This window comes from Lutra lutra, chromosome 1 (assembly GCF_902655055.1).
Source record: "Lutra lutra chromosome 1, mLutLut1.2, whole genome shotgun sequence".
Lineage (NCBI taxonomy): Eukaryota > Metazoa > Chordata > Mammalia > Carnivora > Mustelidae > Lutra > Lutra lutra.
Genome location: NC_062278.1, coordinates 109455157 through 109478982, shown reverse-complemented (window position 1 = coordinate 109478982; position 23826 = coordinate 109455157). Strand labels below are relative to the sequence as shown.

At 42.3% G+C, this 23826-nt stretch overlaps 1 protein-coding gene, 1 long non-coding RNA gene and 1 pseudogene across 2 annotated transcripts in view; 1 reads left to right on the top strand and 2 right to left on the bottom strand.

Moving 5' to 3' along the window:
• Nucleotides 1-1558: 1558 nt before the first annotated feature.
• On the bottom strand, nucleotides 1559-2895 carry LOC125101779 (40S ribosomal protein SA-like; annotated as a pseudogene).
• A 157-nt stretch (nucleotides 2896-3052) lies between these two features.
• On the bottom strand, nucleotides 3053-10206 carry LOC125101785 (uncharacterized). The gene is made up of 3 exons (XR_007127925.1): nucleotides 10132-10206; nucleotides 6952-7023; nucleotides 3053-3184 (listed from the first exon to the last, which is right to left on the bottom strand). It is a non-coding gene; the product is annotated as an uncharacterized LOC125101785 (long non-coding RNA).
• Nucleotides 10191-23826, top strand: part of LIPH (lipase H) — a 45848-nt gene continuing 32212 nt past the window's right edge. The window contains exon 1 of the mRNA XM_047732197.1: nucleotides 10191-10377. Coding sequence (XP_047588153.1) covers nucleotides 10329-10377 — 49 coding nt within the window. The 5' untranslated portion in view covers nucleotides 10191-10328. The remainder of the gene's footprint in view (nucleotides 10378-23826) is intronic.

Below are 23826 nucleotides of genomic sequence, written 5' to 3'. Positions count from 1 at the left end.
CTCCTGACGTCACCTCCTCCCGCCCGACCGGAAAGCATCTTCGTCCTCAATCTGCGCAAGCGTAGCTTCGCCCCACCTTCTCCTCCCGAACCTAGCAACCGGAATGCGTGCGAGACGGTCCCAGTCCAATCGCTGACGAGATCGAAAAGGATGTGGGCGGGGTTTTCTCTTCCCTCCGAGCCAGTCGCCAGACGGCCCGCGGGGCAAGGCCCACTGGCCGCACGTGAGGCTTCTCCACCCGGGAGGGAGCGCTCGGGACGCCTGAAATACAGTAGGTGTTCAGTAACCGTTTGTTGAGGGCACAAAATATAGGTAGTTCACATCAATTAACAAATGTTTATCCTGTTAACCGCCCTTTAGTTTGCATATACGTTACGTCTAGTACTTTACACACATGGTCACCTGCGTTTCTCCCAGCACCCCCAGGCGATGGGGAGTAGTCTTGTGCCCATTTTTATTTTTTTTTAATCATTTTTTAAACTTATTTTCAGCGTAACAGTATTCATTGTTTTTTGTACCACACCCAGTGCTCCATGCAGTCCGTGCCCTCTCTAATACCCACCACCTGGTTCCCCCAACCTCCCACCCCCGCACCTCTTCAAACCCTTCAGATTGTTTTTCAGAGTCCATAGTCTCTCATTGTTCACCTCCCCGGAAATCCAGCATAGAGCGATTAAGTTATTTGCCTAAAGTCACAAAGCTAACTAGTGGTGTAGCTGGGTTGGAACCAGGATCTGAGAGCCAGCGCCAGTCCCTGGTCCTTGTGAGTACCTGGAGAGACACGATTACGAATTGCAAGATAATTATGTGCAAAGTGCGGTAGGAACCAGAGAAAGGCAAACCACACCTTGGGGAGGGACTGGGAAGGGCAGAACTCAAAAGAAAGCTTCACTGAATCCACCAAAGACTTCATTTGTGTATCATCAATAAAGTTGTATGTTTTGACTGACAAAAAAGAAAAAAAAGAAAGCTTCACTGAAACTTAAAGAGGCCTTACCTGAGGCCCGGGAGTACCTATCGGTACCTCCCCCACCCCCCCCAAGGCTGGCCTGGAGTGCTGATTAACTCTGGCTTTGTTATCTAGAAGTCACACTTTTGGTTAATTTAAATCAATGAGAAATACTCCCACCCTATTTAGTGACAGAATATCCAATCCCCTTCTCCAAACCGTACTGGAATCCTTCTTTTTACCTGCCCCACAAATCCATTCCTGACTGTCACTTGACCCTTACCTAGGATTCAGTTAAGGGCAGACTTCCCGGCTTGCTTGAACTTTAACACAGGCATTCCCCATAAGAGCTGTGTCCCTTGCTCAGTAAAGTATCCCGGAATTCTGGTGCAAGTCACCACCTGGAGCCCCAGGACCGCCAGCTACCCATCTATGCCTGTCACCCCTCTGGAAGAAAATCCCAAGTGTGGCCATTGGCCCCTCCCTTCATTCTCCAAATACTGCTAACACCAGACTATTACCGAAAGTTTGAGAATAGAACTACAAAGACCAAAAGATTTTTTTTTTTTTAAAGAAACTGTTTAATTTCTATCAACCTTGTTCCACGTGGTTTGCCTTTGTGGAAGAACAGCTTAAGACCACTCAGTGGTTGTTCCTACCCATTCAGTGGCCTAAGCAGTGGGAGCTGCAGACCAGTCTTCAGCGGCCGGCTGGGCGCTCCAGTCTTCAGTAGGGAACTGCTGAATTGGCACAGAGGGCACCTGCCTGCCTTCAGACCGGTCTGTGACTTCAGGCTGAGTAGCAGTGAACTCAGGAGCTGGAGCCGTCCATTTGATGAGGGAGCAGAAGGCAAGCCAAAGACAAAGCATAAGTGGACACCCTGCAACCTCCCCCCACGACCCTCACTCCTGGGTGGGACACCTGTGACAGTCCTCCAGGAATCTGCCAACTATCTTAATGTTATACCTTGCTAGAGAGGAAGACAACCTTAACTTGACAATGGCAAGGCCTCCAGTATCTTATAGGTATCTTGTAGGTCAGTCATCTTTAGCACATGAAAGCTCTTTTGAAACCTCCATTTTCCTTACTTCACGAGACTCCTGAGTATATAATCACCACTCCTCAAGCCCGCAGTGCAGCAACTCTCTCTGCCCACAGGTTCTGTCCCCGTGCTTTAATAAAACCACCATTTTGCACTAAAGACATCTCATCTTTCTTGGTGGTTGGCTCCAGACCCCACCTTACCTCACCTCTATTCCAAAGCCTCGTCACATTCACCCTGCCATTCCTCCTGGGTCACAGTCTTTCCAGCATCAGTCTGTTCTTCCTTTTCCAACTCTTCAGAATCTCTGCAGAACTAGGGATCAGGCGTGACCTCCCATGGGTGTTCATGGGAATTGGTGCCACAGATGCACAGAACTTCCCCGGCCAACATCAGACCCACTTAACTGGGCTCCCTCGTTGCTGCGAGGGATGGCCATGTCCACATAGCACTAGGGAGAATCTGTGTTACGTGAGCCATGGTAGGCAGGTTAACATAAGACACCTCTGGGAGAGGCTGGTGGGCAGCCCTGGGATCAGTAACCACCAGAAGTCTTGGCTCCCAGAAGGCTGCCTGGATCTGGTTAGCAAAGGTTCTGGGAGTGAAACGGCTGGCCATAAGAGGGGCTCCAAGAGCACAGGACACTTCAGCACAGCTCACTGGCCAGCATTCCTGGACATTTTCTTTTAAGCACCATTTTCCACCACAACAGTGGCACAAGTGGCCAGCAGAAGCTTCTCCCAGGTTCTCTTCAGATTTATGATGTAGATCCCATTACTTTTTCTTTTGTAGGTAGACTGTTCCATTTAGAAGTCAAGTTTGGGCCACCTAAGCGGATTCCCACTGCAAGGGATTTGAAGACATCTTCCTTCTTCATTTGCAGGACATCAAGGGCTCTAGACATTGTACAAGTTTCCCTTTAAGTTATCACAGGAATGCAGAACAATGCCACTGGATGGACCCCTCCCGGAGGAGTGTGGAAAGCAAAGACCAGTTGATTTAGAAGTGACTATTAAAAGTAACTGCATCCAAAGTCCATTGCTCATCGCCTCCCAGAAGGACTTTCCTTCCCTCAAAGTCATCTCTCCACTAGTCTCAACATCTTTCATGAGGCACCAATAGAAGAGAATTTCTCCTCTACCTCTGCCCTGATGTGTTTCAGGCTGGGCTCTCAATTAACTCTAAAAAAGCACCTGCACATATACAAAGTAAAATGTTAGTCACCCTCCATGAAAAGTGGAAGGCTTTGGAATTACCTCAGTCCAAACCCCCTGGGCCTCATGACCATACAGTAACTCTTCATTGGAGCAATGGCGAGGCCCCACCCTCCGTTACTGCCCCACCCCCACCCCCACCTCCACACACACATCTCCTTTTTGTCCTCTTACTGTCTCTGGTTGCCCTCTGAAAGGGAGAAAAGAAAGCCACTCAACCTTATAGTTTCTCCTGCCTGGGGTTTTACCAGTTAGTGCCCCCGCTGTCCTGTGGTCCTCAGTAGAGGCATAGGCCAATGCCTGTCCACTGGCAAGGAGTGGGATTATCCTCACCCCTCAACCCACCACTGCTACAGCCATTCCTGGACCTCAGAACTCTTCACAAGAGGCCTGGAGAGAAAACAAAAACAGAACAAAAAACAAAAGCCCTATGGAAGAACAAGGACATTGAGGTTTCTTCCCTGGTTTGGATAACTTGCACCCTTGTACTGCTGGTGGTGCTTAGGTTTTCATTAGGGTATCCTCCATGGTTGCCCAGTTTTCTGAAAAGATCCTCTTCCTTGGGGCGCCTGGGTGGCTTAGTGGGTTGCTCCTCTGCCTTCGGCTCAGGTCATGATCTCAGGGTCCTGGGATTGAGCCCCGCATTGGGTTCTCTGCTCAGCGGGGAGCCTGCTTCCCGCCCCCCACCCCTTGCCTGCCTCTCTACTTACTTGTGATCTGTCAAATAAATAAAATCTTAAAAAAAAAAAAAAAAGATCCTTTTCCTCCTCTTCCTCTTCCTCCTGCAGAGATCCTCTCCTTCAAGCCTTTCCAAGGCCCATCCCTAATTCTCCTTCTGTCCACAGAACAGTGAAGACTCAGCCAGCCCTCCAATTCAATGTTCAATCTTGCACATTTTCCCTTTACCAGCACTCAGAGTGTTAAAAGATTTCCTGTGAGTTTTGGTCTTGCTGACCCCTGCCAGAGTTCTGGGCCATTTGATAGAAGTGGGTAGGAGCCCAAAGGTAAGATGTTGTTGGTTTGGGCCTCTTGCGCCTAAAATCCAACATAGTTCACCACCCTGGAGATTAATTTCCTTCCAGGGATCAACTCTGGTATTCAAGAAAAACATATCCTCCTAATAATGGGACGTTGATCTTATTCAGTCTAATCTGGCCTTATTATCCAAAAGCAAGTAGAGTTCCTCGTCCTAGATTTTATTACAAAAGCTGTTCACAGGCTTGGACTGCCTTATGGAGAAATAGCACCTGGCCCTACCTGAGCCTCTTTCCTAATCTATAAAAGAGAGGTAATCGAACCTGCTTCTCAGATCTGCAGGCCAATGAAATGTACTCATGTGTGTGATGGACTGACTTCAGCAGCCAGCATGGCCCAATGCCTAATGTTTCTCTTCCCTCTTCTTCAACGATCTAATAAGCCAATTTACTGATCACTTCCGCATCCTGCATTTTCCACGGGATCTGCCGTTTCCCCTCTCCAAACCCAACAGAACTACTGTCATTTGGTGCCTGATCATTTCTCAGGTCTTTGCAAAAGCCACCTCCTCTTGTATTCTGTCTCTCTTGTATCTATTTGCAGGGTGATCCCTCTTTTGTTGTCTTTTGTGGTGGTTAAGGAAGGCAAATTTATACTGTTGTTCTTATTTATTAAGGAAAATAAATTAATAAATTAAATTTGTTTTTTCTGTTACTAAATCACTAAAAGTGGTTGGGTTGATTCTCATCAAATTCCACATGTTTTTTTGGAGTAGTCTGACTTCAACTATGGAGCAACCCTGATACTTTGGAGGGCCCTAGGGAGAACCTCAAAAAGAAAGGAACCTCTGGGAGGACCTCAAGGGTTCCCAGTTTCCCATCCAGAAGAGGAGGATGACTCTAGGCAAGAAAGACCCTGATGAGTTAGCATGAATACCTCAAAGGGCTCATGATGGTTCCAAATGAGGGCCCAAGGCAGATGTTACGGGCGTGGATTCTTCCAGAGTTGCTTCTCACTGAGACAAATCTGTGTGCCTGCTCTGTGTATATGACTAGATAATGAGGGTGCAAGATTCTTGTGACCAATCCTTGGAAAGCCAGTTAAAAATAAAAACGGAGGGCACCTGGGTGGCTCAGTGGGTTAAGCCTCTCCCTTTGGCTCAGGTCATGATCTCAGGGTCCTGGGATCAAGCCCCACATGGGGCTCTCTGCTCAGTCTGTTTCCGCCCCCCCCCCCCCCCCGCCTGCCTCTCTGCCTGCTTGTGATCTCTCTCTCTGTCAAATAAATAAATAAAATTTTTAAAAAAATAATAAAAATAAAAACTGGATTCTGATTCTAATAATAATAATTTAAAACTGCAGTTTAAGATCTAAATAAATCTAAAATATATGGTACCAATGGATATTAAATACTGGACACTAACCCTAATTTAAAAAAAAATTTTTTTTAAGATTTTATTTATTTATTTGACAGACAGAGATCACAAGTAGGCAGAGAGGCAGGCGGAGAGAGGGGGAGGCAGGCTCCCTGCTGAGCAGAGAGCCCTATGCGGGGCTCCATCCCAGGACCCTGGGATCATGACCTGAGCTGAAGGCAGAGGCTTTAACCCACTGAGCCACCCAGGCGCCCCTAAAAAAATTTTTAATGAACTTTAATTTTTTAAAAGATTTTATAAAAAAAAAGTTTTTATTTATTTATTTGATAGAGTGGGAGAGGGAGAGAGCACAAGCAGGGGGAGCAGCAGGGAGAGGAAGAAGCAGGTTCCCTGCTGAGCAGAGAGCAAGAAGTGGGGCTCAATCCCAGGACCATGGGATCATGACCTCAGCCCAAGGCAGACACTTAACCAACTGAGACACTAGGTGCCCCTTTAATGAATTTTCAATTAATAAAGCATTTTGCCTCTGTCTTGCCAGTGTGCCTACAGGCCTTGCTAGAGGCCTCTACTCTTGAAACACTCTGAGCAGCACTCTGCAAAGAAGCAGTTACTTAAAAGCACTGGACTTGTATTTATTTTGTTTGATACATTGTTTGTAAGGAAGTCATGTTTTCTAAAACAAAGTAGCTCCATTCCATGAAAAATACTTCTTAGGCCAGAAAAGTAGTATGCAGGTGTTTCCTTACTGTTTTGTAATAGACTACCAAAAAATTATCCACATGATAATGTTAATAAGCTAGCCTAAATGTATTATTCTCTATATATTTATATTATTTCTTACATTTATTTTTTTTAAGGATTTTATTTATTTATTTTACAGAAAGAGATCACAAGTAGGCAGAGAGGCAGGCAGAGAGAAAGGGGGAAGCAGGCTCCCCGCTGAGCAGAGAGCCAGATGTGGGGCTTGATCCCAGGACCCTGAGACCATGACCTGAGCTGAAGGCAGAAGCTTAACCCACTGAGCCACCCAGGCATCCCAATATGTCTGTCTTCTTGAGAGAAGGAGCCACCCCCTATTCTTTCTTATTATTTTTTTAAACGGAAGCCTGAGAAATGTTCAATCAGTGAATGAATAAATGAAACAAATATACAGATGAGGGGATGGTTGCCCTGGTCTCCTTGTAGAAAATGAATCAAGGAAACTTATTTTTCCAAAGTGTACAGCTGGCAAGAGATTGTGGGGTCACTGATGCAGATGAGAAGACGTTAGAGTGAGTCATAGGGCAGCTTTGAGCACTAAACCAGGGTGAGAGAGGACATAGGTCACCTTCCCTGACCGTTGGCGCCAGTGAGAGCTATAAAACCACCTCCCCTCAGTTCCAGGACACTTCCATACCTGTTTTTCCTGTTCACACATTTGGAAGCTTGCCTGCCCCCTTTCTATTCTGCTCTCTGTAGCAAGTGATTTCTAGGTTAAGGAAAAAAAAAAAAAAAAAAGAGCCTGAATAATATTAAGTTGGAAATGAGACAAATTGTGTTATTTTTGAGTTCTGATCATTTATTTATTTTATTTTTTTTTATTTTTTTTAGTTCTGATCATTTAAAATCAGGGTCATCGTATTGAGAAAACTGACCATTATTCACTCTTGACTAGCTGATGAGCAATGAAGAAATGGTTTTCCTCAGAATACCTTGGAGTAAATGTTAACACTCAAATAGAAGTTGGCCCATCTTTTGGAATTTTTAAAGACTTTTATTCTGGGGACGCCTGGGTGGCTCAGTTGGTTAAGCAGCTGCCTTCGGCTCAGGTCATGATCCCAGTGTCCTGGGATCGAGTCCCACATCGGGCTCCTTGCTTGGCGGGGAGCCTGCTTCTCCCTCTGCCTCTGCCTGCCATTCTGTCTGCCTGTGCTCGCTCACTCTCCTCTCTCTCTCTGACAAATAAATAAAATCTTTAAAAAAAAAAAAAAAGACTTTTATTCTGAAATAATTATAGGTTCACAGGAAGCTGCAACAATAGTACGGGGGTGTACCGTGTACCCTCACCCAGAGTCCCCCAACTCTGTAATATCTTACATAAGTAGAATGGAGAAAATTGATGTTGGTCCAATCTACAACTCAAATTTAGATCTTACCAGTTTCACATGCACTTAGTGTGTGTTTGTGTTCGTGTATGTGTGTGTGTAGTCCTGCCCAATCTTATCACCTGTGTAGATTGCCCTGACCACCCCACAAGCAAAAGACAGAATTAATTCCCCTCTCAAAGATTCCCTGCGCACCTGTTCTCCAGTTTGCCCCACCTTTCCTCCCCCCAGCCCCCATCCTCTGGAATGCTTTATGTTTTTTCACATTTGAGATTTCTTTTTTTTTTTTTTTTCATATTTGATATTTCTTACTAATTCTCTTTCTTTGAGAGCATGGGTTCTCCCATTGATTCTTGTATTGTTTTCAATGCTCTAAATAGAAAAAAGCACACAGCTGGGGAGTCAGATGGCACCTTCTGTGCCTACCGGCAGGAAAATCATTAACAGTAATACAAAGAGGCCTCCGAAGGGAAATGATTCTTATTCCTATAATTGGCCGGTTTCCAGGAAAAATGTACATTGGCTCTGCCTAGATAAAGGCTTGGCATGGTACGAAAACTGATAGGAGCTCAACAAATATTTATCAGACAAGCACACTGATCCAGCAGTGAGCAATGCATTCCATAAACAGGTTCCTAAGAGAATGTGGAACAATTCTCCATTTGTTCCAGAGGGCAGTTTTTTCCAAATCAGTAAAGCTTGCTGCAAATGGAAAAATAAAAAAGCTAGTAGGTCCCCTATTTGTTTTTCTCTGTTTGTGTATCCTTAATTTATTTCTCCAGCAGGAGACAAAAGATGAAAACAGACTACAGAACTGACTGACGTCATTCACCTGAAACATCACTGGATCAGGTTGCCCTCCATTCCTAAAATCCACTTGATCCCTCTTCTCAGCCTGGAGCAGCCCTGCTTTCCGACAGGAGGGAAGGGTGTGGAGGGCGTAGCCACGTAGGTAATAGGAGTTACGCAGGGCTCAGTGAGCTTACCTTCGTAGCAGGCACAGCGCTGTGAACTGTACTTATAATAGTTCATTGAATCCAGAAAACAGCCCTGTGAGATAGGTGGTCTTGTTTTCTTCATTTGACAGTTGAGAAAAGTAAGAGTTTGAGAACGGAAATGTTCTTAAATGTGGCTTCAAGCCACACAATTATTGAGTGGAAGACGTGGGATGTGGACCACTGGTAGGGAGTCCTGGCATTCATCAGGTGTGAGGTATGACCCAGAATCTACACACAGTGCTTTGAAAAGTCCCTCAGGGGAGATCTCAGGTACTGACACTTTGGGAAGCATTGCTGGAATCTACTTCCTACAAGGAATCCCCTGCTGTTGGGATGGAGTACAGACACAGAGGACGGATAAACTTCTATGAGAGATGCTGTTGCTTCATAAATGCCTATTTCAGGCAGATAGTACTAACGACTAGTGGCTTTTGCCCTGGTGCTCCAGAAGGAAACGTATTCTTCAGTTGTTCCCATCTTTATTTATAAATTCAGGGCACCTGGGTGGCTCAGTGGGTTAAACCTCTGCCTTCGGCTCAGGTCATGATCTCAGGGTCCTGGGATCAAGTCCCGCATCAGGCTCTCTGGTCCTCTCTCTCTCCACCTGCCTCTCTGCCTACTTGTGATCTCTCTGTGTCAAATAAATAAATAAAATCTTTAAAGTAAATAAATAAGTAAATTTATGTTTCAGCTCATCAAACCCCCACCAGCCTGAGTAAAGGCTACCGGCGCCTCCACCAGAGGGAATTAAATTACCTTGTAACCGTGGGAGCACAAGTTCAGTTACTTGCAACACTGAGGTGGATAGGTTCTGACACAGCTCTCTATTTAAAGCTTTTGTGCTTACTTTTCTTTTAAAAAGGAGGAGGAGAGAGGGAGAGATAGGAACTCTGGATAAGAAGAAATAAAAGTATGTATAATGCCATAAAAATTTCCTTTAACCTGAAGCCTATTTGGACATATACGGGGGAATGATTAGGCTTAATGAAATGTTCTTAGCAAAGTCTAAAGACTGCCATATGAGGCAGGAGCGTGTGAATTAACATAAAAAGTAGTTTTGTGTTCACAGGCCAACAGAATAGTCATTGCATTTGTTTCATTCACGAGGACAGGGAGGCAAATATCTCAAAGCACACTTGATTTCAACATACCACGCCAAACGACTAATAAACCGCCCACAAAGAATGAAACTATTTTGAACTCGTCATTCTGCAAGTACACATTAGGATATTAAGACATGCATACAATTTTTTTTTAAAGATTTTATTTATTTTTCAGAGTGAGCACAGGCAGACAGAGTGGCAGGCAGAGGCAGATGGAGAAGCAGGCTCCCGCGGAGCAAGGAGCCCGATGTGGGACTCGATCCCAGGACGCTGGGATCATGACCTGAGCCGAAGGCAGCTGCTTAACCAACTGAGCCACCCAGGCGTCCCGGCATGCATACAATTTTTTAAAAGATATGCATAAAATTGTGTCAGGCAAAAATGTACCAACCTTCCACTGAAAAGAGGAGGAGTCAAATATCCTGAAAGGGTTGGGACCTGCCTGCCGTCCCTCTCTGGAACTTCCTGTTATCACCACACCTCTGGATTAGTCCTCTGAACTCTCTCTGAGCAAAGCCCTCTGAGAAACTAGACTCTGGGCAGGACACCCTTCTTGTGAATGTGACGCACACTCTCTTCAGTTTCCATATGCTGAAATTATACTTCTTCATTAGTTTGCTGTGCTTGGTCAAATCAGGTAGGTCATTTATTGAATGGCTTTCTTAATTATTTAAAAAGATTACTAGCAGTATTGTCACTTTGCATTTTATTAGCCCAGTTCCTTCAGTGGACTTTTTAAGCTTTATTTAATCACTTTTAAGGAAACAAGGTATGGGTTAAATGGGCTTGCGAATCCTGAAAAGCTTTTTTTTTCTCAGTAATAAAAGAGATTATGACTTCTTTCGATTAACCGATTAACTGGTTCTTCTGATGTACAAAAAAAAAATATGCTGGGAAATCTAAAAGTTATTTTCTTTCATAGTTAAGTCTTTGGTGCCTTTCCACCTCTATAAAATAAGGTCAGTTATTTTCCAGAAATCTTAAGTTTTCTTTTATTATACTATCTAATATATAAAGGACAGGTTTTTATAAGCTTCGGTAACAGTTTATTTCAGTTATCTTTTAGGAAAACATGACTTTATGTAAACCCCTTGGAATGGTGCCTGGCATATTGATAACTTAAAAATTATTAATCAAAATGAATATAAAATAAAACAGTGATGTACAGGGTCTCCTGGCTGGTTCAGTCAGAAGAGCATTCAAGTCTTGATCTCAGGGTTATGAGCCTGAGCCCCACATTAAGTGCAGAGACTACTAAGTGAATAAATAAGTAAGGAAATAAATAAATAAAACAGTAATGTGCATAGCAGGGTAAGAAAAATAAAATGAAGTGTTTTTTTTTTTTAAAGATTTTATTTATTTATTTGACAGATAGAGATCACAGGCAGGCAGAGAGGCAGGCAGAGAGAGAGAGAGAGAGAGAGAGAGAGAGAGGAGGAGGAAGCAGGCTCCCCGCTGAGCAGAGAGCCCGATGCGGGGCTCGATCCCAGGACCCTGGGATCATGACCTGAGCCGAAGGCAGAGGCTTTAACCCACTGAGCCACCCAGGCGCCCCCAGTTCTTTTTTCTTATGATAATTTAGTCTTGTGAAACTTTACCATAGTTTATGGTAATGAAGATTGGTACAATTTTTTTTTAAGATTTTATTTATTTATTTGACAGGCAGAGATCAAAAGTAAGCAGATAGGCAGGCAGAGAGAGATAGAGGAGGAAGCAGGCTCCCCGCAGAGCACAGAGCCCGATGTGGGGCTCGATCCCAGGACCCTGGGATCATGACCTAGCCGAAGGCAGAGGCTTTAACCCACTGAGCCACCCAGGGGCCCCTGGTACAATTTTCTTAAGGGAAATATGTTACTTATAGTATCCATAAAAATGTTCATGCCCTTTGAACTAGTAAAACCACTGCTGAGAATTTATTCTAAGGAAATGTCTTTTAAAAGGGAAAAAAACTCGTAAGAAGATGATTCTAACTATGTTACTTATAATAACTTGAAACTAGGTACAGCAGAAATGCTTCTTTGTATGGGAATGGATGAAGTCCAATATATCAAACTTTTAAAAAAAATGTAGCCTTTGGAATAATTCTGAAGCTATGCAGAAATGTGCAAACATGTTTATAAAATAATGCCAAGTAGACAAAACAGAATTCAAACTTGTAGATAAACTAAGATTACAGCTACGTTAAAATCATGTTATCTATGCCTGCAAGTGAGGCCTAGAAAGGGAATGGAAAAGTTAAAATAGTTTTATGAGGATTTCAGCCTTATAGAAATAAATTTTTCTTAATTTGTGCTTTTGAAGTTGATTTAACAGTAAGTTACAATTACACTAATGATGGTATTTTTCACTGAGAAGTCAACATTTTAAAGTGTGTGTTTATTCTAATGTTTATGTTTAAAAAAATGAACATAAGGGGATGCCTGGGTGGCTCAGTTGGTTAAGCATCTACCTTCGGCTCCAGTCAAGACCCTGGGGTCCTGGGTTTGAGTCCCACGTCAGGCTCTTTAATCAGCCAGGAGCCTGCTTCTCCCTCTGGCCTTCCCTCTGCTGGTGCTCGTGCTCTCTCCCTCATAAATAGATAACATCTTTTTAAAAAAATCATGAAAAAATAAAATAAATTTAAAAATGAACATAAATTTAGAGATAGTTTTAGGGGAGTGGGCTAACCCTGACACAAAAAAAACTGATGCTGATTTGTGGGTATTTTCTTTCAGTCTCGCATTATATATCTCTATATACAATGTTGGAACTTAATTTTTTTGTGACCTGCCTTTTTACTTATCATTACGTCATCAGTAAAGTCTTATTTTAAATGATTCTAGAAGACTCACTGCTGAATGATAGAATCTAAACAGAGACACACCACAATAAACTTCTGTAGCTAGAAGGAAAAAACATAATTATAGCTGTAAGCTAAATTTAGACTTCTTGGTGTCTGCAAAACCATGAACTTGCAACTTCATAGGAGAGGGTGTTGAATAATATGCATCTGATAGCAGAAATTATTAATCACAAATACATTGACTTTCTGCTTTTCCCTTCTTTGGCTTGCTGTCCCCAAACCGACAAGTATTAAGATGTGATTCTGAAACGTAGAGGATACAGGTCATTCACTATTGGAGATCTTTGTTCTGTTCCAACGTTTGTGAAATCATGATGGGAATATTTGCCATAATTTTAACAGTGAGCAAAGCAATGGCTAGCAAGGTCTAGTGTGCCCCAGAACCCCCCGGGGACTTGTTTAAAATGCAGACCACCCCCAAAGATCCGGACTCAGTGGGTCTGGGGTGAGATCTTGGAATGTGCATTTCTAACAGACCTTCTGGCTTTTTCAGCTGCAGGTGATCCAAAGAACAAATGTTGATAACTATCGTTCTAAATTAAGGCTGTGGTCATAAATAATATTTTAAAGTGACTCTTTATCGGTACTTTGGCTTACAGAAATCTGTGTAAAACTCCATAGATATTTGCCTAGAGAAAATAGCTTAGTGCCCAAAACAGAGAATTAGTTTCTTGGGTATTTGAAATCTTCCTGAGGTAATTTATAACTCCGTGGTATATGTGTGTGTGTGTGTGTGTGTGTGTGTGTGTGTGTGTGTGTGTATGACAGAGAAAGACAGAGACAGAGAGACAGAGACAGAGACACAGAGAGACTTACCCTTCTCTGACAGGGAGACAAAGGTGAAAAGTAGTGTGTATGAAAGCACATATTTGTGCACATGATTAAGAGGTGAGAATGAGGAAATCTAGTATCTTATTTATTTTCTCCTAGAAGTTATGCTGTTGGTTAAAAGCAGAAATGTCCAACCAAGGTTGCATTTTGCCCATATAGGCAAGATTGCATCTTGCCTATATTTGTCAGGGTTTTAAAAAAGAAACAAGAGGTACTCCATCAGGTTTGGCCCCGACCAACTGAGAATGTTTCTGTCCGGGAGCAAGAATTTCCTGCCCCCTTCAAAGTGCTTCAGGCCACATCAAGAATCAAAATGACATGACTCAGATGAGCAGCAGAAAATCAAATTTAATTTAGTACCTATGGGGATTCCACGGAGACACGGGGATTTCAAGGGACAGTCACACAAAATGAGGTATATATGTCATTCTGAATTAAGGAGAGGAAGGTAGAGGTCTGGGACTTCAAAGGGAAGGAATGAATTCATGGGAAAATGAAAAAGAGTAAGTGTGTGGTGAATGTGTTTGCTGGGCCACTCAGAAACAATGGGACACAGAGAACTTTGTTCAAAGAGGCCTTCCTGGGTTTCTCCCTGTCTACACACCTAATTTGTAACAGTGTAGTTATTTACAGTGATAGCTCTCCCCCTGGAGCCCGACCTCTATCTATTCTTTCTAGGCTGTTGAGGGGGACGTAAAAACCTTTTCCTGAATCTACTGCGTTTTGATTGCCTTTTTTTTTTTTTTTTTTTTTTAAAGAGAGATTGAGGGTTGGGGAGAGGCACAGGGAGACTTGAGAATCTTAAGCAGGGTCCATACCCAGCGTGGAGCCGAATGTGGGGCTTGATCTCACAAACCTGAGATCATGACCTGAGCTGAAATCAATATTCAGATGCTTAACCCACTGAACCATCCAGGCTGAAGCACCCATCGATTGCTTTTATTTTTTATTTTTTTTAAAGATTTTATTTATTTATTTATTTGACAGAGAGACAGAGATCACAAGTAGGCAGAGAGGCAGACATAGAGAAAGAGGAGGAAGCAGGCTCCCTGCTGAGCAGAGAGCCTGATGTGGGGCTCCATCCCAGGACCCTGGGATCATGACCTGAGCCAAAGGCAGAAATTTAACCCACTGAGCCACCAGGCGCCCCCATCGATTGCTTTTAATTCAAAATAATCTTCATGCCAAAGTGGCCTGTTTGGGGGCAGCCTGCCCTGGGCCCCTACACTTCACCATCTGGTTCAGAACAGGTTTCTAATGCCAAAATCAGTGTGGTTCCTCTGCATAAAATACATACATACATATATATATGCATATATATATACATATGTGTGTATGTGTGTGTGTGTGTATTTATCTGAGTTACTTTCCAGATTTAAAAATTGACTAGAATTTCATAGTAGGAAAATGTCACTTCCCCCTTCTACCTCTTTTGAAAATAGGAGTCCAACTCATACTCTGATCTCTTCAAGGCAGTTTCTGGCCTAATGGGATTTTTATTTCTGGGATTTTTGGAAATTACTTCAGAACAGTGTTTTCAGGAAGCATAAAAATGTGCTCTAGTGTGGGTTACAGGAAACATCGTGACTTCACCAATTAACATGTGGGGAGCTGTGTCTCGGAAGAGGACTAGTATCCTTTGCCCAGAATGTGGAATCCTTGACAATGTCTCCCTTCATCTTGGTATCACTGAATACTTTCCAGGAAACATAAAGTTAGTATACCTGTCTGTGGACCTCTGTTCTAAAGGAAGTTATTAAGTTACTCTGTCATGTTTGGGGGTGGAAGAAGTGATAGCTTGAGCACACCTTGAAATGCAAAACTTGAAATAAAGGAAGCGTGAATCAGGACCATCCTTGTTTCACTTCCTGACTGCATACCGTGGATCAAGGTTAATGAGGTGGAATTTCACTGAGCCTGCCGCTTGGGTTTGGCTAGTGGACTACACTTCGCCAACCGTAAGTCGAAGAGAAACTGATGCTTTCATTTGTAATCAGTTGACTCAGCCACATTGAGAGACTGAAATATGAACCTCCCTGTACTTATTTATTCTCACAGAAACTCAGAATTTTCTCTCCCTCGCCCTCACTCCCAATTGCTTCATCAGCGGGTTATTTCCGTCCACAATTCCATCTTATCCTTTCACTGAAAACTCTCTAGATATGAATGAGGAGCCTCTTCTTTTTGTAGACGTTTTCCCCTAGTCAGAAATGTGGGAAATGAAATCAATTCCAAAAGCAGATAGAAGCTAAAAAGCTAGAACAGTTGAGTGACACCAAGAAGAGCCTGGGTAGCTTCATTTTGCTTTCGGGTGGTAGGTCTTGTGAGGGTAAAGGGAAAGTATCCCTTGGAAGTCTCATCAGAAAGGGAGTGGGGTTGTCAGTGGTCCGTCTGAGGGAATCACACTTTCCTCTCCAGCTAGGACTCAGCTGAAATCGATCAGTCTAGGAAAACAGAGGTCTGTTTTCTCTGTTGTATCCTAAATAAATATAGCCAGTGGTTAAAAGACTGCAGGTGTCCTTGAAATCAAGAGGGCATTTTGTGTATCCAACACAGTTTTCTCTGGCAAACATAAAACAAGGTCACAGCTATAAGTAGTTCCTAAGGCTGAGAATAAGAGTACTTTACTTTGCAGGAGAAACTGTGAACCCTCCCCACAACAGACTCACTAAAGTGGGGGCTTTATTTAGTGGTATGAAGTGGAGGTCCATCATTCAGTTCCCAAGGAGAAAGAAAAACTGGAAATTGGAGGCCTGTTTCGATGTTGACGGAAAAAAGTGAATCTTCTGCCCAGTTAACCCCAAAAGACTTCACCTTTTCACTCTGGTCTTTCCATGAAAGTTTGAAATTATAGGAACCATTTCTTAAAACAGTTGTATTGTGATGTAATTCATACATACAATTCACCCATTTAAAGTGTTATTCAACGGTTTTTAGTGTATTCACAGGGACGTGCAACAATCACTAGTCAATTTTAGAACATTTTCATGACCTCAGAAAGGAAACTGGCACCATTGAGCTACTGTACCCTCTTTCCCAACTTCCTCCTTCCCCCAGCCCTTAGCAACCACCGATCTACTTTCTGTCTCTATAGATTCCCCTACTCTGGACATTTCATATGAATGGAGTAATATAATTCGTGGTCTTTTGTGACTAGCTTCTTCATTTATCATAATGTTTTCACGATTTATCCTTATTGGTAGCATATTGAAGCGTGTTTGTTAACTGAAGGGTATTTAATTAGCCAGAAAATCCTGCTTAACATAAAGGTGACAAAACACCTATTTGGTCAGTATTTTATTTTATTTTATTTTAAAGATTTTATTTTTAAGTAATCTCTGCACCCAATGTGAGGCTCAAACTCACAACACTGAGACCAGACTTTTCATGTTCTACCGATGGAGCCAAACAGGTATCCCTGGTCAACATTTTAATTCCAAGGGTGATGTTTGCTTATTTTCAGATCTTTTAATTAAAATTAGGAGAAATTTTAATTTCTTGCTATATTAATTTTTTTTAGATTTGGGTTGTCTTTGGTTAGTAAGACTGCCCTGGAAATTCATTTTCCTAAATTAGGTGCCTCAGGTCCTTTCAAATGAGCTAGCTTGCAGATCTTAGAATTTTGTGTCCGAAAGGAATGTAAGAGATTAGCTAAATCTCTAAGGAATGAGGAACCAATCTGTCATATGAGAACAAGGATGGCCCAAAGAGGTTTTGGTTAATGACAGTGTCAGAACCAAACCCAGTTCTCTGGCCAGGAAGAAGCACTGTCACCTGTATACTGGCTAATATACTTCCCTTTTCCAAAGTCCTTTCAAAATGATGGAAGGATGGTAGTTAGTATTTATTGAACACTTGCTTTATGTCAAGTCCCATGCTAAGCAATTTACTTATTTTACTTGGCCTTCGTAACAACCCTATAAGATCAGCACTTTGTCAGCGAGCAAGAATCTCCCGTCCCCTTCAAGGTGTTTCGAGCCAGACTGAGAATCAAATGAGCATGAGACAGATTGACAGCAGAAAATAAAATTTAATTTAGTACCATGGGGAATCCACATAGACATGGAAACTCCAAAGGACAGTCAGGCAAAATAAGATATATCTGTCATTCTGAATTAAGGAGAAGAAGGTAGCCTGGGACTTCAAAGGGAAGGAAAGAATTCAGGGGAAAATGAAAAAGATGTGTCTGGTTAAATGTGTTTGCTAGGCCACTCAGAAACAATGGAACATAGAGTACTTTGATCAAAGAGTCATTGCTAGGTTTCTCCTTGTCTACACACCTAGTTCATAACAGTGTAGTTATCTATGGTGACAGCTCTCCTCCTGGAGCCAGTCCTCTATCTATTCTTTTTAGGCTGTTGAGGGGGACATAAAAAGCTTTTCCTGAATCTGCTGGATTTTGACTGCTTTTTAACTCAAAACAATCTTCATGTCAGCTAGCCCACATTCAAGTGGGCCTCTATAAATATTAACCCAACTCATCATACACATCATCAACAACCATTAATTTTTTAGCATTTACTATGTACCAGCTAATACTTTATTTTTTTTTAAAGATTTTATTTATTTACTTGACAGAGAGAGAGACCACAAATAGGCAGAGAGGCAAGCAGAGAGAGAGGAAGGGAAGCAGGCTCCCTGCTGAGCAGAGAGCCCAATTCGGGGCTCAATCCCAGGACCCTGGGATCATGACCTGAGACGAAGGCAGAGGCCTTAACCCACTGAGCCACCCAGGCACCCCTAATACTTTAAATACTTCATAGACATTATCTCTAGTTCTCACCACAGTCCTGACAGCAGGGATTAGGGTGAAGTCAGTGAATCACGCATCAGGTGCAAAATTTAAGGGAGTAAGGGAGACCCAAACTCAATAATCAAGATAATTATATTTATTATTTTAATGCAGTAAAAATATTTTTCATATTTTAACACAATATATAAGTGATATTTTAATATTTAAGTAATATTTTCCTGGAAATAATATGCATATTATCAATAATGCATTCTCACTGTATATAATAAATGATACACATAAGTGATATTTTGGGGGCACAAGTGATATTTTAATGTAATATCTTTGGAAATGAAAATCAGTGCAAATAAGTCATTGATAAAAAAATATTCAGGGGCACCTGGGCGGTGTGGTAGTTTAAGCATCTGACTCTTTTGGTTTCGGCTCAGGTCATATCTCAGGGTTGTGAGACTGAGCCCCACATCAGGCTCTGGGCTCAGCAGGGAGTCTGCTTGGGATTCTCTCTCTCCTTCTCCCCCTTCCCCCACTCAGGTGTTCTCTTTCTCTAAAATAAATAAATAAATCTTTTTTTTTTTTTTTTAAGAAAAATATCAACATTTTAAATAAAGACAGACTATTATTTGTTTTACAACTCTGTGTTATTGTAGAATAGGAGTGGTCATTTCCAATTCGCCGGCCGTTCCTGGGCCTACACCATCTTCATTTCCTTGCTATGTGGTTTGGTTACGAGAGTTGATGATGGTGTCTGAACAGACTGAATGGCAAAGGGCCATGTCTATGGTCATGGTTTTTGACTGACTATCGAGCTAAACTTTTCCCTGCTTGATTCAAAATCTGGGAGGATATTTTGATTAGTATACATACAGTTTTTTTTTTCTTTTGTCTCAGGCTCTGTATGGCTCTGCAGAGCACTGCCTAACAAATTGGCATTCCTGTGATCATTTTACACAGGTGTAGCTGAGGCTCCGAGAGGTTAGGCAATTAATCACCAAGGGTCACATAGCTAGGAGGCACTGGAGTTGACCTGACCCTGAAATCCGTGCTCCAAAGTCATGTTGTATTTTGTTTAGGACATTAGACCAAGGTTGGCAAGCTTTTTCTGCAAAGAGCCAGACAGTAAATATTTTCAGCTTTGTGGGCCACTGGTCACTTTTACAACTGCTCAACTCTGGAAATATCAGGAAAGCAGTATATCAGGATAGCAGCCATAGACCATACATAAACGGTCCTGGCCGTACTTGGCCGTGGGTGACCTTGCATTATTTGACCATAACAAAATACTACAGGCACAGATATGTTATCTCTGAAGATATTCTCTCCAGGTTTCTTTGACATCTTACTCTGCTCTCATCTCAGCCTGTTCTCCATCGGAGTCAGAATTCCTCATTAGATGGGAGACGTCACCCATCCAATGGTCATTTTCCAATCGTTAACACTAACCGGCGTTTCAGAGTAATTGAATTTCAAAGCAGATTGAAGGGAAATAAACTTCAAATAAACTTCAAATAAACTCCAATAGAAGAGGTTAAGCTCTAGAAACCAGTTTAACATGTTCTGTGGTTACTTGGTTAAAGGCTCTGTTAATACTACTTCCAAGTAAACTTGACTTTGTAACAAAACAGCACAATAAGCAAAAGAGGTTTGCTTTCTGAAGGCGTACACGTAATTGTTTTAGAAATATAAATGTAAACCAGAAATTAAATATAAATGTAAAGAACTGTATTTGTGAAGGTAAAGCAGTTTAACCCATTTGCTATTCACAGATATCTAGTCCTTGCCTACCCTCCAAATTGCCTGAGAATTTGAGATCCAGCAAGACACGTTTCTTCTCTACGTGCTGGGGCATAATGCTAGGGAAAAAGCCAAGACAGAGCTTGCCTTCAAGGAGCTTAAACCAATTTGTAACATGGTCCAAAAGAAGATAAATTTAATATTTTCTTTTAAAATGTTGTTAATTCTGAGTGGGAAAGAATAAATAACCTCAGGTAGCTTTAAGCAGAGAACATCAGAAATGGAATGCAGAACCCATTTTTGTTTGCACGGTATTTGCAGGCCTTATAACCTGCAGACATATTTTTACACAGTTCAGTCATAATGGATGTGTCATTTCATACTCTATTTATTTCATAAACATTATATCATTACTACTTGGAGTATCCAGATGGATCACTCTGAATGGCTGAATAATGTGATACATGCTTATTCTTGAAACATTTACTGATGTCAACTCTAAGCCAGGCTCTGTTGTTGGCACTGGATATACACCAGTGGATAAACAGATCAGTTGTTTTGGAGTGTCAACACCAGCAGGGAAAGTTATTTCAGAACAAGAAAAGAACACTTCATGGGTCATGATCCCAGGGTCCTGGGTCCCCCTGCTTAGCGGGAAGCCTGCTTCTCCCTCTCCCACTCCCCCTGCTTGTGTTCTCTTTCTCACTGTCTCCCTCTGTCAAATAAATAAATAAAATCTTCAAAAAAAAAAAAAAAAAAAAGAAAGGAAGGAAGAGAGAAAGAAAAGAATGCTTCAGGTGTGTGGTAGGAATAAAGCAAGGAGCATAGAAGGGTCAAAGTTCTTTACAATGGGATCCAATACAAGAAAGCAGAGTAATACCTATAAATCCTGGGGGAAAGAATATTGTTTGAAGATCAAACTGATGATTTAGGCCTAGAGATTCACTTATGGGTATGAATGAACTTAGGAACTATATTCTCCATTAGCTCTTCTTGAAAAGACAGCAAGAGCTCTCACCCAGGGGTGAATGAAAAAGCCTGGGAACAGGATTCACTGGGAGCAATGACCGTGTGCATTATAGCCCTAAAACCACGTAACTGGGGAAATATGAGAACTATGATTCCAGAAGACAGTTTTATATACAGCCCCTTCTCATTATTCATGGTAGTTAATGTGCCATAAAGTCACTGCGAACACTGAATTAGTAAAGACCGAGCAATTGCTCCTAGGGGAAATGGTTTTCCCAGGGTTAGGGTTCCTGTAAGCTGCTGGTTAACAATATTTTTGTTGACCAGGGGATAGAGAGTCTTATTTTATGTGTTTCTGTTTAAAGACACTTTATTTAGGGGCGCCTGGGTGGCTCAATAGGTTGACCGTCTGACTCTTGATCCCGCCTCAGGTGATGATCTCAGGGTGGCGAGACTGAGCCCCACGTTGGGCTCCACATTCAGCAGGCAGTCTACTGTCCCACCAATGCCCCCACCCTCTAAAGTAAATAAATAAATATTTTTAAAAATAAGAATAAAGATATTTTAATATGTATCGTTCACGCGTTAACACTGAACTCATGGCCAACAGCACTATAACTCGTGCCTGGAAGAGGCTTATCTGAGGTGCATGTTTTCTCTGGAAGGTACATCACACCACTTCAGGACCATGCTTGGGGAGCATCTAAAAGGGTGAAACCACCAAGAAAAAGGACAAGAAGCAAAAGACTTGGCAGTGAATAGAATGTGAAAAGGACATTGGTGATGGGAGCTGAAAAAAGAAGGCAGAGTGTTGCTGTGTTTGACCCCCTTTAAGAGTGAGCACGTGGGGCAACCCAATTTTTTTGCCATTCTGCACATGTCCATGGGTGACTACAAAAGCACTCCCAAATATTGATTTGGGGGGGTACAAATAAAGTTTAGTGAGTTGGTGAATTCATAAATAGGAAATCCACAAGTTATGGGGATTGACTGTATTTTGACAATAGGAACAAAAAAATGTGAGTTTGTGTGAGTGTGTGTGTGTGTGTTCTGGAGGAGGGGCCAGGCAGGGTATGAAAGGCGATGTATGTTAACTTTCTTTTCTTTCTTGGTAGAAAATGAGGGGCTAGAACAGATGTAATAAATACAATAGAAACAGAGTTTCTGTTGAGACATCCATACACAGAGGCTTAAATATTATTTATTTGTAAACTAAGAAAGGAATCACAAGATGAACTAAAAATAATATGATAACAAAAATTGGGAGACTGACATTGTGTCAGTTTGGAGAAGTACTGGGTGTGCTGACGCCCTCATTATTTGTAACAGAATCAGTCAATACTGTCTCAAGGTATTAAAGCAAGGACTGGAACTGAGAGAGGAAGGACAACTGTTCTGGCAAAGGGCAGCAGCAGGAAGCATGGCAAGAGTTAGAAATGCACCTCCCAGACATCCAGGAATCCTTGCTAGAGGTTCACCTGGGTGGATAACTACATTATTAAGTCCAAGTGCTTCAGCTCGGGAGCTCCCAGAAGCAGTCACCAGTATGGACTGGGACCCGCAAGAGATCTACTGGAGGAACAGTGCGGGAAGGAGGAAGGAGATAGGATGTGGGGATGAGCAGAGAGAGCCTTCACACCACAGTACACATCTGACATCCGGGAAAGGAAGTGGGCAAGGAAGGCTTGCGAAGGGGGAGCTGCAGTGCGGTTGTGTGAATATTTCAGCTGGGCTGATGGGGTATCCCTGAGCCCAAGTTACCTGTTCTGGGAGTCTCCTGTGAGGCCAAAGGAGCCAGCCTGGTCTGGCTAGAGGACCCTCATAGTGCTCGGTCAACCACGGGAAGTAGCCTGGGGGAGCCACAGGTCCGTGGGAACACTGCGGTGTAGCTGGTGACACAGGTGACTTCCCCGTGCTTCCCATGGCAGGTGCCCTTGAAGGCAGATCTGAGGGCGACACGTCTGTGGCCTCCGCACCAATTACATCTGTTACACCAATAAACGAGAACTCACCTGTTTTCTTTAAAAGGGCTCCAAGATTGGGCCATAAAATAAAACCCAGCTAGACGCTATATGAAAGACCCCTTAAAACCGAGGGATTCAGAGGTTAAAAAGGATAAAATCACACTAGGAAAATGCTAACAAAAAGAAAGCTAGTTAGAGTCATAATCATTTGATGGGATTCAGGGAAAGGAAGCACATGAAAATGAAAAAGGATATAATACCTGAAACATAAGTCTAGGTAATAAAAGTGAAAAGGTATGAAATCAAAACTTAATAGTTTAGGAACTTGAATTTGTCCCTTTAGCAAATGTTACCCTTTGCTAAAGGGGTCTTCCATTCTTAGGATTTAGATACGTGCTTTCAAGATGATGGAAGAGAAGAAGATTCTTGATTCCCAGACCAGGGGAAACTCCCTATTTAAATTCTTATTTTATACCATATCCCTTTACACAACATATATCACAAGTTGCAATTTCATACTTATTTGTGTGTTTTATTTCATTAATGCCCGACTCACCCTCTAAAATGCCACCTGATCCAGAACCTAGGGGAGGGTAGACTTACTGAGCGATTGTATGTTTCCTCTGAGAATGAGAGAGAAAAAATATTAAGCTGTTATAGTATTTTGTACTGAGAGAGAGGAACAAGGAAATTCATTTTTCACTCAGTATTTACAATGGGCTTCTCCAGAGCCCAATGCCATTATAAAAATAAGACGTTAAAATATATATGAAATCAGAGTGTTTCTAGCAAATGAAAATAAAAATCCACTTGCTCTGGGGACACCTGAGTGGCTCAGTCAGTTAAGTGTCCAACTCTTGATCTCTGCTTAGGTCTGATGTCAAGTTTGAGAGTTCAAGCCCCGCACTGGGCTCTACACTGGACATGGAGCCTACTTTTAAAAAAGAAATAAAAATCCACTTGTTCTGTCCTTCTTGCCCTTCCGTAACTGTCCAT